The sequence below is a fragment of the Cricetulus griseus genome, chromosome 4 (genome assembly GCF_003668045.3).
Source record: "Cricetulus griseus strain 17A/GY chromosome 4, alternate assembly CriGri-PICRH-1.0, whole genome shotgun sequence".
In the NCBI taxonomy this organism is placed as follows: Eukaryota; Metazoa; Chordata; class Mammalia; order Rodentia; family Cricetidae; genus Cricetulus; species Cricetulus griseus.
In genome coordinates this window covers 68209281-68226994 of record NC_048597.1, presented here as the reverse complement: position 1 = coordinate 68226994, position 17714 = coordinate 68209281, and the positions used below count along the sequence as shown (strand labels likewise).

The 17714-nt window shown below is 45.0% G+C and overlaps 1 protein-coding gene across 7 annotated transcripts in view; it reads right to left on the bottom strand.

The window, feature by feature from the left end:
* The window catches only part of Abcc5 (ATP binding cassette subfamily C member 5), a 66152-nt gene that overhangs the window by 26033 nt on the left and 22405 nt on the right, over positions 1 to 17714 (bottom strand). For 5 of the 7 annotated variants that reach the window (XM_027413067.2, XM_027413072.2, XM_027413069.2 and 2 more), the window contains 9 exons: positions 16805 to 17038; positions 16488 to 16661; positions 15764 to 15911; positions 14691 to 14854; positions 13833 to 13940; positions 10169 to 10525; positions 6720 to 6791; positions 1255 to 1379; positions 1070 to 1142 (listed from right to left, as the gene is read on the bottom strand). In XM_027413067.2, coding sequence (XP_027268868.1) covers positions 1070 to 1142; positions 1255 to 1379; positions 6720 to 6791; positions 10169 to 10525; positions 13833 to 13940; positions 14691 to 14854; positions 15764 to 15911; positions 16488 to 16661; positions 16805 to 17038 — 1455 coding nt within the window. Of the gene's footprint in view, positions 1 to 1069; positions 1143 to 1254; positions 1380 to 6719; positions 6792 to 10168; positions 10526 to 13832; positions 13941 to 14690; positions 14855 to 15763; positions 15912 to 16487; positions 16662 to 16804; positions 17039 to 17714 lie in introns of those variants that run through there. The other 2 variants (XM_027413071.2, XM_035444708.1) reach the window with 2 other exon arrangements.

Genomic DNA, 17714 nt, shown 5'->3' with positions numbered 1-17714 from the left:
ATGGCACTTGGTTTTCTGTTTTGTTTTTAAAAATGTTATTCTTAGGGGGAAGACAAAACAAAACATACTATCAGTCAGAGGTTCTCAAACTTAGTATGTAACAGAATTATCTGCAGAGCTTATTAAAACAGACTGCCCAACAATGTGCATTTCTAACAAGTTCCCAGGTGATGCTGAAGTTACCGATATGGTAGCTAAGATTTTTTTTTTTTAAGATTTTATTTATTATGTTTACAACATTCTGTTTCCATGTGCATCTGCACACCAGAAGAGGGCACCAGATCTCATTACAGATGGTTGTGAGCCACCATGTGGTTGCTGGGAATTGAACTCAGGACCTCTGGAAGACCAGTCAGTGCTCTTAACCTCTGAGCCATTTCTCCAGCCCTGGTAGCTAAGATTTGAGAACTTAGGAACTATTAAACCATTACCAAACCTGTCTGGTTTGAGGGTTCAACTAGAGTCAGCTCAACAAAGAGCCAGACATGGGGCCTGCTCAGACAGAGGAGAGAGATTTATTCTAAGGTTTTCCTTACCCAGTGGAAGGGAGGTAAAATGTAGAAAAGAAGCTCAACATGCACTCGCTGGACTTGCAGTTTACAAAATATTTACTCAGTTCTTTCCACCACCCCCCACACGTCACAAAGGCGTCTCACAATACAGCCCTGGGATTTGCTATGCAGACCAGAATGGCTTCTCCCTGCCTCTGCTTCCTGAGTTCTGACATTAAAGGCATGCACCACCATGCCCTGCTAAAAAGTATTTAAACAGAGCATAAACAAAACTATTTGGAATCCAAAATGGGATATGCTTATTTGCATGACATGTAATTAGGTATACTACTTACTAGTATTTAGGTATGTAAATACCTAAAACAGGCAGTGTTGATATTCGTGTGCTGATCAACAAATGCTTTACTAACAAATGGTTCATGAAAGCAAAACTCCCTGTGTGGCTCTTCCCGAGGAGACACCCTCCTAGGAAGAGACCTGGCATATCCTTGCAAAACTCTCCAAGCCCTCCCTGCTAACTGTGCTACAGTGGCCTGCTAGGGGCAGAAGGCTTGTACCTCGGTCAGGTCACTGTTGGGGAGAATGGCCAAGTCAGGCCGCAGGCAACAGCTGTTCAGCACTGAGTTGTATCTGAAGAACACAAAGTGACAGAGAATCAGGGACTTGGTTACAAGAAAAGATGGGGACTGCCTTCTCTCACACACAGCCAAAGGAAAGATGACAGAAACCAAACATGTCTTACCTTTCTTCATCAAATTCCTTGCCAAAGAGAATGTTGTCTCTCAGAGTGGCATTGAGGATCCAGGCCTGCTGGGCCACATAAGCAAAGGTCCCACTGACTGCAATGCTGCCCTCTACAAGTGTCATCTAGGGAGATAGGCATCATGGGGCAGTGTGAGTCAAATATCACCCTCAGCTGACAGACAACACCTCACACTACCAATGGTGACTACAGGAGTCAAAAGCTTTGGCCACTTCTACGGTTTTCTTGGACTAAACTCCAGACCACACATTGTTCTAAAGAAAGCTACAGCAACAAAGAAACTTATCCTTACTTACGTGAGATGGGAGCCTAGCACAATTCACAACACGACCGCCCTTGGCAATCCTTGGCTGTGTGGTACTCTCTAACTGTAAATTAACTTCACTATGAAAGTGCAACAGTGGTGCCTGATCTCGGTTGTCAACTTCTCTACATCTGGAATAACTAAAACACAAGCCGCTGGGCACACCTGTGAGGAATTTTCCTTCTGGGAGCATTTCCTGTGAGAGGACCCACCCCCACACTGGGCCACACAAGTGGGCAGCCCACATGAAAGGACAAGGAAGAAACAACTTTTACTTTTTGCCTGCTTGCTGCCCTCATTCTTGTTGGGTAGTCCACCTATCCTGTTTCTGAGGCACTCCTTTCACTGATATTAGGACCAATTTCTCTGAGATTCTAAAACAGACAGAAAATGAGCTAGGACACCCAGCCTCCTGAACTGAGTAACTACCAGATTCTTGGCCTTTCTATGGGAGAATCATGTTGAACTAGTGAGACCTCAGCCTGGAAGCTACTCAAATAAACTGTGCACGAGCGTGCGCGCACACACGAGCACACACACACACACACACACACACACACACACACACACACACACACACACCACTAGAACACACCTGGCAAATGCCACTATGCTAACAAATAGCTAAGCTGATCATCAAATGGTACCTGATTTTCTGTTGTATATATCCTTGTTTATTCTCTGTTGTACATATACTTATTCTATCAATTCTGTTCCTCTAGAGAACCAAAACTAATATAGATTGTGGTACCGTGAATGATTCTAGAAAAACAGCACTATGAATTCTTAAGTACTGAAATTGGCTTCCCAATTCCACAATACCTACAGTTAGTGAAGCCTCTCCTAGAAGCATAGAAAGCACTAAAGATCTATGGTGTGAACTACCCAAAGAACATATCAGATAAATACATTTGATTATTCTGATTCACCTATTGAAAAAAAAAAACAAACAAAAAAAAAAAAAAAACAAGGGATTTGGTGACTCAATATAAAAAACTTGATAATTTGTGGAAAAACCTAAGAAAACAATGACGCTGGTTGGTTGCTTCTAGCATCTCTGGGTAAACTGGCAAGGAAAAGAATGACCTCAGTGATAAAAATTAACCAACTTCTAGCATCTAAGAATACAGTGCAAAGAAAAAGAACGAACTCAGAGAAAGAACTGAGCGGCTCCCGGTGAGAATAAACAGTCTAAAGGTCGAATTGTGCCCTGGAAGAGAATCAGAAGCCACAGTTGTACAAAATTAAACCACAACCCTTATTATAAGATTGGCTGAATTACCACGAAAATCCAAGTCTCAGCCTTGGAGGCTAGCCATGGTCAAGAGCACTGACTGGTAAGAAATGGGACCCTATAACTTGGATAGAGATGGGGGGGGACCCGACGGAGGCTGAGAACTTGAACCCCCAGATTCTGAAGGATTTATCTCACCTGAGGAAGCTGGTGTCTCATCCTCCAACAGAGGATGCTCCCCACATCTACCCCTGTGATGGGGAATGTACTACTGTGTATGTTTATCTTATTGATTGTTAAATAAAATACTGTTTGGCCAATGAGACAGCAAGTTAGACAGAACTAGGAGTCAAAGAGGATTCTGGGAATTGTAGTAGAGAAGTGCTGATCCAGGCAGGAAGTGACATAGCAAGGAGACTCATATTTAAGTGAAGGAGAAACAGGAAGGGCCCCTTTTTCCCCTTCCTCCTCCAGCGGCAGGATGTGATCCACCAGCAAGGAGGGACGCCAATAAGGCGTCCGATAAGATAAGTCTTATAAAATATATAGGTTTATGATAATTAAAACTGAGCTAACAGATGAGGAATCCTAGTCATTGGCCAAGCAGCTTTGAACCTAATACAAGTTTCTGTGTATTTATTTGGGCCTAACTCGGGCAGGCAACTGGCGTAAAGCGCACACGTGGAGGTGAGGCTCAGGCAGCTTTTGGCAGAAAGATTTAGCGTAACACCCCTGCAGTATTGTCCTTTCCTCCTCTGCCTGGGGAAATAGTCCCACAGTGTCTGCAGAATGCCCATGACCTTCCATGAAGGAGATGTCAGGGAAGTGCAGAGAACACAGAGAGAGGAGTCCGTGAGGAGGTGCACTACACTACTAAAGAGCTTACTGAGTTTGCAAATTCATTCAAGCAGAAGTCTGGGATATACATGTGGGAATGGACTTTTAAGGGTGTGGGATGATGGTGGAAGGAACACAGAACTGGATCAGGTTGAGTTTTTCAATATGCAAGGACTGATGGAGATTCTAGGTTTAATAAGAAAGTTTAGAGAGTGTGCCAAGCCGGGTGGTGGTGGCGCACACCTGTAATCCCAGCACTTGGCAGGCAGATCTCTGTGAGTTTGAGGCTGGCCTGGTCTATAGAGGAAGCTTCAGGACAGGCTCCAAAGTGGCACAGAGAAACCTTGTCTCAGGGGAAAAAGAAAAAAAAGAAAAAAGAAAAGAAAGAAAGAAAAAGAAAGGAAGGAAGGAAGGATGGATGGAAGAAAGAGAAAGAAAGAAAGAAAGAAAGAAAGAAAGAAAGAAAGAAAGAAAGAAAATAAATATGTTTGTTTAATTGATTGGCCGAAGCACTTGTCATAAGATGGCCTGCTGGAAGGGGGCTAGAGATACCCGGTATCCCTTCACTCACTGTTGATGAAAGGACTTGGAGGTCCAGAGAATCGCAGGGTTAGAATGGGTTATCTGTGTAAAACCTGATCCTCCATAATGGGACGGCCCAGAAGACATGGCCGGCACTAATGCTATAAGATTATAAGATACAAAATGTTGAAGGGGGTGTTAGGTCCAGAGTGTGTCCCCCCACCCCATCCCTCCACCCTCTACTTCCCCGTGACAGTGCTGGTGACAGCTGACAATATACAAAACAAGGCTTTGGCCAACTAAAAAGACAAGATTGTTACCAGATAAGCAGAGGAACTTCCCTTAAACCATCAGCAATATTAATCTGTCCTCCAAGGTCAACCACCTCAGACAAGGGTTAGCTAGTCCCTGGTCATGTCAACCTAAACAGCTTGTATCAGCAAAAGGACTCCCACCGTGCTGATTGTCATATAAAATCTGCTTTTCTGGCTTTCAGCTCTTCTGTCACCACCACCCCAAATAGCCTTGGCAGCTTGGTTCCCAATTAGTCTTTCTACCCATGGAGCAGTCTAGCTCAGTGGGCTCACTGCACCCCTGCATACAGGGGCACCTGCACACTTGAAGAGCTCTGCCATCATTGTTTTCTTTGTGGAACACCTTAGGATTGGAGAGGTTGCAGTTCACCTGGATGAAATGAGCTTATTTGGGCCCAGGCACAACAGGGCCACAGGCAGCACAGGCAAACTGACTTTTATGCTAGCATGATTCATAGGAATTCTTCAGTCTCCAAGATGGAAAAAGCCGATTATGGTTTTGTTTGATCTGTATAAGCAGAAAAATCCTCAAACAAATGAAGCCCACGTTTGATCACAGCAATAGGGAGTCTCAATCCATGAACCAATTTCCAGACTCAAGAGAGTTTGCAAAGCCAGAACCCTGAGAATGAAGATCAGCTAGATCCTTGAATGGTCCTCAAGATCCCTTGAGGAAGGACCTTGATAAAATATCTAAGAGTTTTACTGTCAAGACTTTCTCCCACCTTTCCCCCAGGGGAACCAATGGCCTTTTCACAAAGCAAAGCATACACTGGGGAAAAGAAATGGTCAGACTTTCTAGGTGTACTGGATACAGGTTCTGATTGACACTGAAACATTGTGGCCATCCAGTTTAAGTAAGGGCTTTGGAGGTTGGGGACTGATGGAGTCTTGGCTAATGTCAGGGTTACAGTAGGACTAGTGGATTACCAAACTCATTCTGTAGTTATTTCCCAATCCCAGATTGTGTGGTTGAGATAAATGCAATTAGAAATTGGCAGAATCCCGGCAGTTTTCCATGAACTGTGAACTGACAGCTATTCTGGTCAGAAAGGCCAAATGGATGGGGTGAGGGAAGGGACTTGAAATAAGCTTGTTCCCTAACTAGAACTAATAAAATAAAATAAAAAAAAAAAGAAAAAAGAAAGGCCAAATGGAACATATTGGAGTTGCCTCTGCCAGGAATAATAGTGAGCCAAAATCAATATTGCATCCCTGGAGGAATGATAGAAATGAGTACCACTGTAAGACCTTGAAAGAGGTAGGGGTGGTGGCTCCCATATCTCCCTTTGGCACTCCAGCCTGGCCAGTGCAACTCATGGGGAATGACTGTTGACTTATTGAAAATGTAAGTAGTGACCCCTCTTGCTGCTGCTGTACCAGATGCAGTGTCCTTACTTGAGCAGATCAGCACATCTCCTGGGACTTGGGATCTAACTACTGATGTAGCAAACACCCTTTTCCCTGTAACCTGTCCATAAGGACCACCAGAAGCAATTTGCTTTCAGTTGGTAAAGCCAACAGTATACCTTCGCAGTTTTACCTTAAGGGTATATTAACTCTCTAGCTTAGTTTCATAACCTAGTTTGAAGGGATCTTGATGATCTGTCCCTTCCACAAAATATCACACTGGTCCACTATACTGATGACATTATGCTGATTGGATCAAGTGAGCAGAACACTCTGGATTTATTGGTAATACATATGCACATTAGAGGATGGGAAATAAATCCAACCAAATTCAAGGGCCTTCTACCCCAGTGAAACTTCTAGGAGTCCAGTGGTGTGGAACATGCAGAGATATTCCTTCCTGGATGAAGGATAAGTTATTGCACCTGTCTTCTCCCACCACCAAGGAAACATCAAATTACTTAGTGGGTATGGTGTTTTGAATGAGAATGTCCCCACAGGCCCCATGTTTGAATACTTGGTCCCTGGTTAGTAGAACTGTTTGGGAAGAATTAAGAGGTGTGAACTTGTTGGAGATAGTGTGTCACTGGAGGCAGGACTGTTGGAGGTGGTGTCACTGGAGCAGGCTTTGGGAGTTTCAAAAGCCCACAACATTCCCCATTACCTCTCTGCCTCATGTTTATAGATCAGAACATAAGATCTCAGCCACTGCTCTACCACCTCTACTGACTCTTCAGAAGTTCAACTTGTTTTTCCTGAGATGTCTGCCAAGCAGAGCCCAAGAAAGAAGCAGAAAACACCAAGGAAATAACAAAAATCTTACCTGGCCTAAGATGGCTGAAATGAGAGAGGTTTTTCCACTTCCCACACTGCCACAGATTCCAACCAGTTTGCCCTGGACAAAGCACACAGAGAAGGACATCAAGAAGCGACCAGCCACACGTCCTGTGACCTTCCAGTCAGCCCATCGTTCCAGGGACAGGGAAGCCCCTTAGGAGGATTAACTGCCACACATCACGGCCACCACTCACTTTTAGCAAGTCTTAGCCTCTTGCCAACTTTAAGGAGCCCAAGTTTTGTTTTTTCTTTAAAATTGTTGTTTTCACAAGACAGAACTCTTTAAAATTATTTTATTGTAATTTTCCTCCAGAATTTATTTTCTTTTTAGTAAAAACTATATATATTCTATCCATTAAAATATAATTTTTATTATTTTGTTTGTTTTGCTTTGTTTTTTTCAAAGCATGGTTTCTCTGTAGTCCTGGCTGTCCTAGAACTCAATCTGTAGACCAGGCTGTCCTCAAACTCAAAGTTCCACCTGCCTCTGCCTCCTGAGTGCTGGGCCTAAAGGTGTGTGTTACCACAGCTGGCTTAAAATATAGTATTTTTATACATCAAGCTTCTCTGTAAAACACTTCTAAAAACATGAGGAGTATTTATGCTATCAATCCCCCAGAAAAGTAGAAAGCAAAGCTTAGGAGTTTCTAAGCAGTCATCTTTTAGTGTCCTCAGACAAGCAGTGTCCAGAAGACCCCAGGGGTCCTACAGCCTGCAGATGCCCATGGTCTTTCTGTCAACATACCCTTTGTGTACCTATATGTACACACCCTCAGATTAACTTTAAATCACCTCCAGATTACATATAATATATATAATACAGCGGGAACAGTTGCTATATATTGTTTAAGGAATGACAAGAAAAAAAGTTGTATGTACTCAGTATATACAACTGTTTCCCAAGTGTTTCTAACTGTGGTTGGTTTGAATGTGTAGATTTGCAACCAACACAGATATAGAAAGCCAACCATATACGGAGGTAAGATGATAAATCCCCCATCAGTAATATAAATTTTTAAAGACAGATAGTTGACTTTTAAATGTCTTTTTATTTTTATCTTCTATGTATGCATGTTTTGCCTTCATGTATGTCTATTCCTGGTGTTTGTAGAGACCAGGAAAGGGTGTCAGATCCCTTGGAACTGGAATTACAGTCAGTTGTCAGCCACCTTTGGGTGCTGAACATTGAGTCCAGGTCCTCTGGAAGAGCAGCCAGTGCTCTTAACCACTGAGCCCATCTTTATAGTCCTGGCTGTCCTAGAACTTGCTCTGTAGACCGGGCTGGCCTCAAACTCACAGAGATCTGTCTGCCTCTGCCTCTGGAGTGCTAGGATTAAAGATGTGTGCCACCACCTCCTGGTAACAATTGACTTTTTAATTAAAGAGAGCTACTTGTTTGGCAGTCCTGTGTCGTGGTGACCAAGTCCCCAAGAGAAGGAGGGAGGGTAGGGCAGTATATGACCATAATTCCAACTCTACCCCCACCTGCTAATTGTGTGTCCCGGTGTTCCAAAGCAACACCGTGTCTCTGTGTCCCTCACTGGGCTAAGTACTGCAGGAAGGTTAGCTGCTCACTGAATCAGGTATTACGTTACAAAACGGAAGAGTAAATTTCAGTTGATTATGAGAAGTCATTATCTAAAAAAGCTGGCCAGGAATACAGTGGAACTGCCCCAGCAATCAGTAGCAGTTATCAAATAAGAAGCTTGCTGCTAAGCATGAAATAAAAGCCGACAATGACCTGTAGGTGATACACTACACTGACAGCTTCAGGTGACCACCAAGATTGTCTCGTTCATGCCTGCTAAGATCAGGAAGCTTTCTGCTGCTGCCTTGGTCTATCTCTGGGTCTGCCCAGGGCGCCTCCAGTCTCGCTAGTCAGAGCCTCCTGCCAGCATTTCAGATGAGCACTTCCGTCTCCATAACCTTTGGCTATGGGCTCTCTCACCCTTCTCCTTCACTAGAGGAGCAGCCCCTCGGGGCTTTCCTTGTTTCCTTCCTTGTCTCTTTGCACACTCTTCTGAACCCAGCAGGGCATGTGTAAGTCATGGCTACTTTTGCAAATCCTCCACCACCTTCGTTCCTCTGAGGGTGAAGTCAAGGTAGGATGGGAGGCTCCAGCCCCACTGGTCTCCATCTTCACGGCCTGCTCTCATCTCCCACACTCATCCGCTCCAGTAACCAGCACACTCCAGATGGAGGGCTTCTACACTTCCGGTATGCCTATCACCTTTTTAGACAGGAGTCACCGTGCACCAGGCTGGCTTCAAACTCACAGTGATTCTACCTCAGAGTCCCCTGAGCTGGGACTGTTGACATGTGCCACCCAGCCCAGCTAAGGCATTCTTCAAACAGAGTCTCTCCTTAGGAAACCTGTTGGAAACGCAAGCACAACAGTTCCTGTCCCAGAGCCTTTACCATCCTTGGCATAGTCCTCATCACAACCCGACACACTACATTTCCCTTGCTTGTTTGTGTCTGTCCGCTAGAATGTAAGCTCCAGAGAGAAAGAGAGCCGTGACTGTGTAGGTCTTGCTGCTGTATTCACAATCCTTCAACAGCACTTGGTGTAAAGTTGGCACTTTTAAAAAAAGGTGAATGAATGAATGAATGAATGAATGCCCATCTGGGACCCACAGATGATAATGGTCCTCTAAACATGAGGCTAGGTTACAGTTACAGTCTGAATCATAATTAAGCCCTCAACCTGAAATCTCTGTTCCAGACACGCTCTGCGAGTCCAGGTCTATACTAGCTGAGCGAGCTATATTATATACCTAAATCATCATTCACTTATAATAAGAAAAAAAATCACAGTGATTAGGAGCAACACTGAGGGGACTAAAGATGGGGCTCAGTGGTTAAGAGCACTTGCAGCTTTATAAGAGGACCTCGGTTCAGTCCCCAGCACCCACATCAAGTTGCTCCCAACCTAACTCCAGCTCCAGGGAACCTCACACCATCTTCTGGCCTCCAATGGCTCCTATACTCACGTACACAAACCTACAGACAGTCATATAAAATTAAAAACCAAAAAAAAAAAAAAAACAAAAAAACAAAAAAACGAAGGCAGCACCGCGAATACCCTTTATAAGCCAAATTCTCTGTTACCCACACAGGTACAGCAGTGGCTGTAATGAGAACAGCTCATATACAGTAGCCAGAAGCCAGCACAGAACAGGGTCCTGGAAGATACACCTGCACGCTTCATCTCCTCATTAGTAAAATGAGCATCTCATGAGATAATCAGTTATCAATTCTGCTGCTCACTAACTGCTCTTGATGTAAAACCACTCACAGCCAGAGAGCTCTTCTTAGAGGGAGGAGCCTGCAAGGTGCTGGAGACAGAGGCAGGATACAAGCAGGGAGGAGCTGCAGAGTGGGGCAATGCCAGGGGTTACAAGCAGGGAGGATCCTGCAGGGTGGGTAGCTCACCTCTTTGACTTCCAGGTCAATGTTGTACAGTGTCCTCTGCAGGCGCAGGCCCCCAGTATGGATCTGCTTGCCTTCTTCCTCTTCCGGACTGGGCCGCTCGTCACTGTCTAGAAGGAGCTGTCCTTTCTGCTCTGCCAGCACTGCCTGGTGCTCAGTGTGTTGCAGCTGCTTCGACTTCTCTTTCTTGCCCCTGGTAGCCCTCTTGTCTTTTTTCATTTTGGGGGTCAGCTTGGGCGAGTTCTGTACACTGCAGTGGGAGGAGTCCCATGCCAAGGTGGCATTTTTCATCTCTATCTTGATGTGAGGGCTGGCCGGTTTGTTCTTTACCATGTGAACCTCTTCCATTAGAAACAAACTCTGATAGGAGTTGTGAGAGAGGTGCAAAGATGAGACACTGGATCAAGACCAGGGAGACAAGCTTATGGCGTACACTCACGTAGCAAAACACATCAGGCTATACAGTGGAAGGAAGCTGAAGAGCAAAAGGTAGCTCATTAGTGTAGCCTCATCTCAGGACTGACAAGGGGTCTCAGGGCCTCGTCCACTGACCCAACCCTCTATGCTAAGTTACACACTGAGGTACCCCTACTTTTTCTGCCACCCTAATGTGGACCAAAGGATGTTTAATAACTGAGGGGGGATATGGAGTCCCCTGTGCAATCACTCGTAGGTTCCTGAGTAACGGTGAAGAAACCCAAAGGGTATGCTGACCCTGTTTGCAGACTGTCACCATGCCATTGTCCTTCCAGACCACTTCTGTAGAACTAATGCCTGCACACTATTGAGAGAGGCCTGAACTGAGACTGGCACCAGCCTAATTGCTAGGCTTAGAAAAGAAGACCTAAGCTAAGGGCCTTCATGGAAGAGAACCGCTCTGTGGGAGGGGAATAGACTCTTCTCACCGCTCCTACTGAGTTATTTCAGAGGGAAGGAAACATCTAACTTTGGAAAAATCTCCAAAGTGAGAGCTGAGATTCTGATTTTAGTTATACTTGGACCCCTCTTAACACCAGGAATGTTGACAAAGCACCATCATAGAGGGATTTTCAGAATGTCTTTTAAAAGTTCATTTCAAATGTTAGGAAATCTCCAGAGGAAAAAAAGACAGTTTGCAGAATGAGAACTCTGCTTAATCACTAGATACCCCAACTTAAAGTTCCCAAGCACTAGTAAATGGAATGTTTATCCCCTTTCTCCTGGATCCCAACATCTGCTTTTAAGAAGAAGAGTTAAGCAAGGGTCTCACTGAACTAACCAAGGACAGTAATAGATATGCTATATGGATAAGGGTTGGGGAGCCCACGAGGCCTCAACCCTACACAAAGAACTACAGGCAACTAAGGAATTCTGAGAGCCAAGAAACAGTCCTCCCCAGGGAAGAGCATACCAACTGGTTATCCAGTACCAAATGGTCAGCTCTGAAAACACACGTAAGTAACACTGTACAGACTGAGCAGGTTGTATTTATGTACTAGGAACATATATATATGCATACACATACGAACAGATATACATATATGTATATGACAACAATTAATGAAAAAAACAAGCCATAAATTTGAAAGACAGCAACTAAGGATATATGTGAAGGTTTAGAAGATGGGAGGGGGTGGGGAAATTATGTAATTATAATCTCAAAAAATAAAAGAAATAATTAAAAATAAATCTTAAAAGAAGAAAAGGAAGGGTCTCATGTAGCCCAAGATAGCCGCAAGCTCCCTGAGCCCCTGAGTTTGACCCTGAGCCCCTGACCCTCCTGCCACTACCAGCTGGGATCGCAGTCTCTCTTCCTGTAAACCTCCCTGTGTCCTAAACATTCCAATTGACAACTTTCCACATTTCCCAGAGGACCTTCACTGTGGCTAGAGCTTAGGTGGCAACCCTGTCTGTGAACAGCTGTGGAATTCACATTTCCAGAGCCTTCCTAGAAACTGGCTGAGAATGACATCAACTCTTCTGACAACTTCACAGAGCAAAACCACATGTGAATAGAGTGTCCACCGTTTCTTCCTAGAGCACTATTAAAAGGATGAGGATGAGAGATACTGGTGTCTGCCGTGTACACAGATTTCCCTGTACTTCCACCCTGCTTCCCACAGCCCTCATGTGCTGAGTCAGACAAGGGTATTACGACATCTCAATGTGTATCAGCTGAGGTGTACACCTGCAAGACAGCAGTCTTACTTTCCACAAGGGTGCTGACCACCGACACCGCTTCCTAGCCCCTCGGTGAGGGATACACCAGTCACCTCAGCACCTGGAAGGCTGGGGCTGGAGTACTATGAGTGAGCAGCCAGCCTGACTCAAAACAAAGCCCTCGACAAACCAAGGAGGAAAACATGCTCACTTTTGTTCATATCAGGGAGTGCTCACAGAGCTGCCAGATACAGCACAACACAACGTTTCACTTGGGTTCCAGTTAAACAAAAAATCCTTTTCCAGTATAAATATGACTATGCCACTTGATAATACGTGGTCTCACTTAGGAGGGGAAACAAGGGGGTCAGGAGAATACTTTTTGTCCTTATTTCTTTATCCAAAACTCAACGAACTCTATCCACTGCCAAGGACACAGAAACAAATGGACGGAACTTTGGTCACAATATTCCCTTTCTTCCAGGACTAGATATTGTGGCTTTGGTGAGTCAAAGCTCTGGGTGTCAACAGATCAATCTCCTGTGACTCTGGCTCTTGTTTTGAGTACCCAGGAGGGGAGGAGGGATACAAGAGAAAGGGTATACTCTGGAGGAGGTTTTCTTGACCCAATGCAAGTCACCTGATTAACTGCAAAAGGAAACAATCAAAATAAATTCCAATAAACTACCCTAACCTTTATAGGGACACCCACTGTTCTCCCCAAGCCTCTTAAGGTAGTCATCCATCAAGCCCTGGAGCTTCAACTCTCCGTATCAGCAGAGGGGCTCCTGTATCCACCTCACTGGCCAAGGGAGACCACATCAGAAGTGACACCCTGTCAGTAAATTCCTTCCCACACAGTGCTGCTTCTCCTTTCTGGAAATTAATTCATCCCTGCTTCCCTCCGCCCTCCCAGGTAGCTCCCTCATGTTACGCGGTTGCTTTATCCTCCTGTGTTACACGGTTGGTTGCATTATTCGGAAGGTACAAAGAACACAGAAAGGTCTGATCAACTAACCACGCGAGGAAAAGAGCTGGTACTTACTTAACTGTACTTCTCAACATGATCTAGTTTTATGACTATTTCCATGTCACTGCGTTCCCTGCCTCATGTAGTGGCAATCACTGGGTAGGAAAAAGAAATATCAAAAGGACTGAGCATCGAAACCAATCAGAGTGGCAGCAGGAATGAGGTAGGGGTGGGGCGATCCGACAGCCACCTGGCTGTGCTGGTCTACATTTAAGCCACTTAAAGGCTGAGTAGGTGACAGTGTATATCCATGCTGGGCCTGGCAGAAGAGTTCCCTCTGGGAAGGGAACACCGCCCAGAACCAGACCAACCAGGAGATAAAAATGCAAATTAATTTTGAATGGCATTATTCTTATCCCTTAATTCAGCTGTCTCTATCAGCTCCTAAGGCAAACCAGGATCAAGTGCAGCTGGCCTGCGTGGACTCTTGGAATACAGGGCACAGAGAGCTGTGCCCAGGGTAGCTGTTGATATGGGAGAGGGGCAGGAACTACTTACCTTAAATCTGTCAGCAGCAACTGATGCTTCTGAGAGGGACTTCACAGAAAATGGTGTTACTTTTAAAGCAAAAGTCATGGAATTGAAGACAGTCACCACTGTGAAGGCCTTAAAATACAAAAAGAGGTGAGAGCGAGCCTCGTGAGGTTATACACTAGATACGGCAGCACCAGTCTCCTTTCGGGAGGTAGGAAGGCTGGAATTATCAAATGTTAGTGCAATCAGTTACACTAGCATAATTGGTTTGTGTGTGAGTGCATTCATGTGTGTCACAGTGCTGTGTGGAGGTCAGAGAACAACTCACAGCAGTTGGGTCTCTCCTTCCCCCATGTGGGTTCCAGTGACTGGACTCAGGTCATTAAGTTTGGAGACAAAAGTCTCTATTACAGATTTTAAAGTTTGTTTTTTGTGTTTTTTTTTTAATTATGTGTATATGTGTGTGAGTATGTGCACATGAACAGGGTGTTCTCAGAGGCCAAAGGTGTCAGATCTCCTGAAACTGGAGTTACAAATGGTTGTAAGCTGCCCTGTGTGGGTGCTGGGAACTGAACTCCAGTGCTCTCTCTACAAGAGCACTAGGCCATTTCTCCAGCCCACATTTTTATTTTAAAGGTAGCATTCTTTATTTTGTTTTGAATGAGACTTTCATCTAAAATTATTAATAAACATGAAACGAGGGTTCGTCTGTAGCTCCAGAACTGAACCCAAACCCAGGCTGACTAAAAACACGTCACATTATTTCTGTATGAAGGGTAGCTCCTTCTCAACGTAAACACATGAATGAAAAAAATACCTAATAGCAGTCCCAAGTGAAATACCAAGAGGAGCAGAATGGATCCATAAACAGTGTCTCCTCACCTGCGCCGCTGTGAGGTGGAAACCCAGGCTCATGTGAACAGAGAATGTCACCACGCTGGCAATCACCACCACAATGGGAGCCACTCCAACAGTGATGCTCTGAAAATACCCAGCTTTTTCCAGGATCCGACGCTCCTCCTCTCGGATTTCTGTGAAAAAGAAATCTACTCTCAAGCAAGTCAAAACACACTTTGGGATACTGTTACTTCATCACCTGTGAGGTGTCTATAAAACTTCTTAAATGCCACTCTGTCTAAGGCCAATCGTCCCACTCATGTTCAGACCTGTTTGAATGCCAGTGTCATGCTAGTTACCCTGACAGGCTTGTACTGCATGTATACTTCACATGCTATGCCTGTGCTGAACTTAAACATGGGAATGGAGCCCACACCGAGAACCTTGTAACTGTATCAAGCATTTTAAAAGATCACAAAATGAGCCCTAGGAAGCAACAGAGGTAGGCACCGAGTCCAAGTGCCTTGAAGCCCAGTTCACCCCTTGGGGTTACACAACCACCTCCGGCATCTGTGCACCACAGACTAGAGAAGGCTTAAGAGCAGGGCATTTGGCCATGGTCTTGACACCACTTTCTGCAATGGCTTCCTAGCCAGACCAAAAATCAAGTATTGGGTGAGATAAGGATTATTATATATAATATATATATGCATATATACATATATACATATTTACAATCGGTTTTTGAGACAGGGCTTCTCTGTGGCTTTGGAGGCTGTCCTGGAACTAGCTCTTATAGACCAGGCTGGTCTCAAACTCACAGAGATCTGCCTGCCTCTGCCTCCCGAGTGCTGGGATTAAAGGCGTGCGCCACCACCTCCTGGCTATTATAGCTAGATTTATACTTAGCATTCTAGCTGGCCATGATATCTTGGGCAATAATCAGTTTCCAGGTTCAAGTCCCTAAGATCTCTTTAAACATAAACAATTCTATATGAAGATAACAGACATCAGAAGCCTAGTATCTAATGTGCTCAGGAAGCAAAGTACATGAACGAACAGATCCAAAGAATCCAAAGTCCCTCTCCTATATGCACAAGGGAGATCTTTAAACTCACTTTGGACACTCTGAGAAAATGCTTTGACCCAGGCATACATTTTAATAAATTTAATGTAGGTGAGAACTTCATTCATCTTCTGGACACGGCCATCTGTGGCAGCTATGCACTTTCTCCTGAAATACGCAGTAAGTCGAGACGCGAACATCTGGAAGGAAAAGCAGAGCCCTGTAAAACTGGCACCTGCTTTGACTGGAGCGCCACTGGACCTGGCTCACAACAGTCTGAGTTAAATGGGCTTCTAATCCTGCCCCTAAGACAAACCAGATTTCACAGCTGTACTGTTTTTTTTTTAATTAAAGGGACTTCCTGGGCTACAAAATAGTTAATTCTCATCTCCTTGTAGAGCAATGAAGGCAATTAAATGATCTGATCTCACAGATAATGAGTGCCATTGTGGAAGCAGGGCAGTCCCATCAGCATCAGCTGGACATGGAGTAACTCGGTTTTACCTAAGGCCAGGTTCACCTGCATGAAACCTTCCGGTTCACCTAGATTCACTCTGCTTTCACGCCACTCCCGCCTTCTATGCAAATGACACCTTTCCTCTCAAGTCCAGATACTGCCACTGTGAGCTGTGAACTGAGCTCCTCTAGCACTGGTCTTTCCCACAAGGTACCGTCCCTGAGAAAAGTCCCAGAGGATGTGCTTTCTGTGACTCAGTACAAGTTCTTTGTCCCCCATGAAGAAGCGACCAAAACACAGCTGAGAGAGGCTCACTCACCATGGCTGGATAAAAGAGGATAAACACGGCTGATCCCAGGAAGCCTGTTGGTCCTAGAATGATTACATTATAGATCATGCCCAAGATGGCAACAACAGGTCCTCCAGCCAGCAAGCTGCCCACAGCGGCTGCCTCAAACATCCTCTGCCCATCGTTGGAGCAGATGTTGATGAGCTGTAAGATATGATAAACAGTGGGGGAGCCTGAAGGACATGGGTCACTGCATTCAGGTAAAGTTCAAGGACACAGCAGGGACCGAGGCCAAGAAAGCAAGCTGAGAGCTCGCTCTGGGCAAAAGGCACAGACTCTGAACTCACCTCACCCAAAGACTTTTCTTTAATGTTCTTTAACTTCAGGATCTTCTTGAATGCCATAGTCAGGATAGCCCCCCGCAACCGGATGCTAGTTCGATAGTTCAATGCCCAAGTCATTGCAAGTGACCAGGAGCGTACAACTTCTATCAGAAAGAGGCCTACGACTAACAGCAAGCTGTACTGCAGGTTAGACTCTGTTGCCTGGGTGTACTCCAAGAGGTGTTTCACCATGAAGGCCTACAGGGAGAAACACACACCAGTGTCAACATCCTCCACAGTAACCGCACACAATGCCACAGTGTTATGTTAGGTTAGAAAGAGCAGGCTGCTCCACGGCACAGTGATCAGCATGTAAATAAAGAAAAAACTGTGTTGTTGGACCAAATATCACCGGCAACCTGTCCACAGGTGCAGGACAGAGGGATCATTTGCTTTGCTCCTCAAGGGCGCCATCATGACCGTTACTCTTTCTAATGTAACATAAACCTGTCCATGAGCTGAAATTAATTCTTATTCCAGAATCTTCACACATGGCTACATCTCTTTAAATGACATCAAGACCTTTCTCTGTATCCTCTCACACGTGGCTACATCATCTGATAAGAAAGAACAGTGTACCTACAGTTGTACGGGGAAGAGTGAGAAGTGCAAAACATCCCTGAAAACAAACACGGGCAGTTTAATAGGACAGAAGAGAGCAAACAAAGCAGACTAGCAAACTCCAGAGTCCCTCCCTCCAGCCCTCCCCACGCCCACGCCCTCTCAAAAACAAAAACATGTTACCTCAGGTAGCATGTGTCTAACACCACCTGCAGGCAGGGAAGACAGCCAGCCCCCAAGAACCACGAGTGCACCTCCAGCTCTGAGGTCCTGAAACGCCGGAGCACACACTCACACAGGCACATTCAGCAAC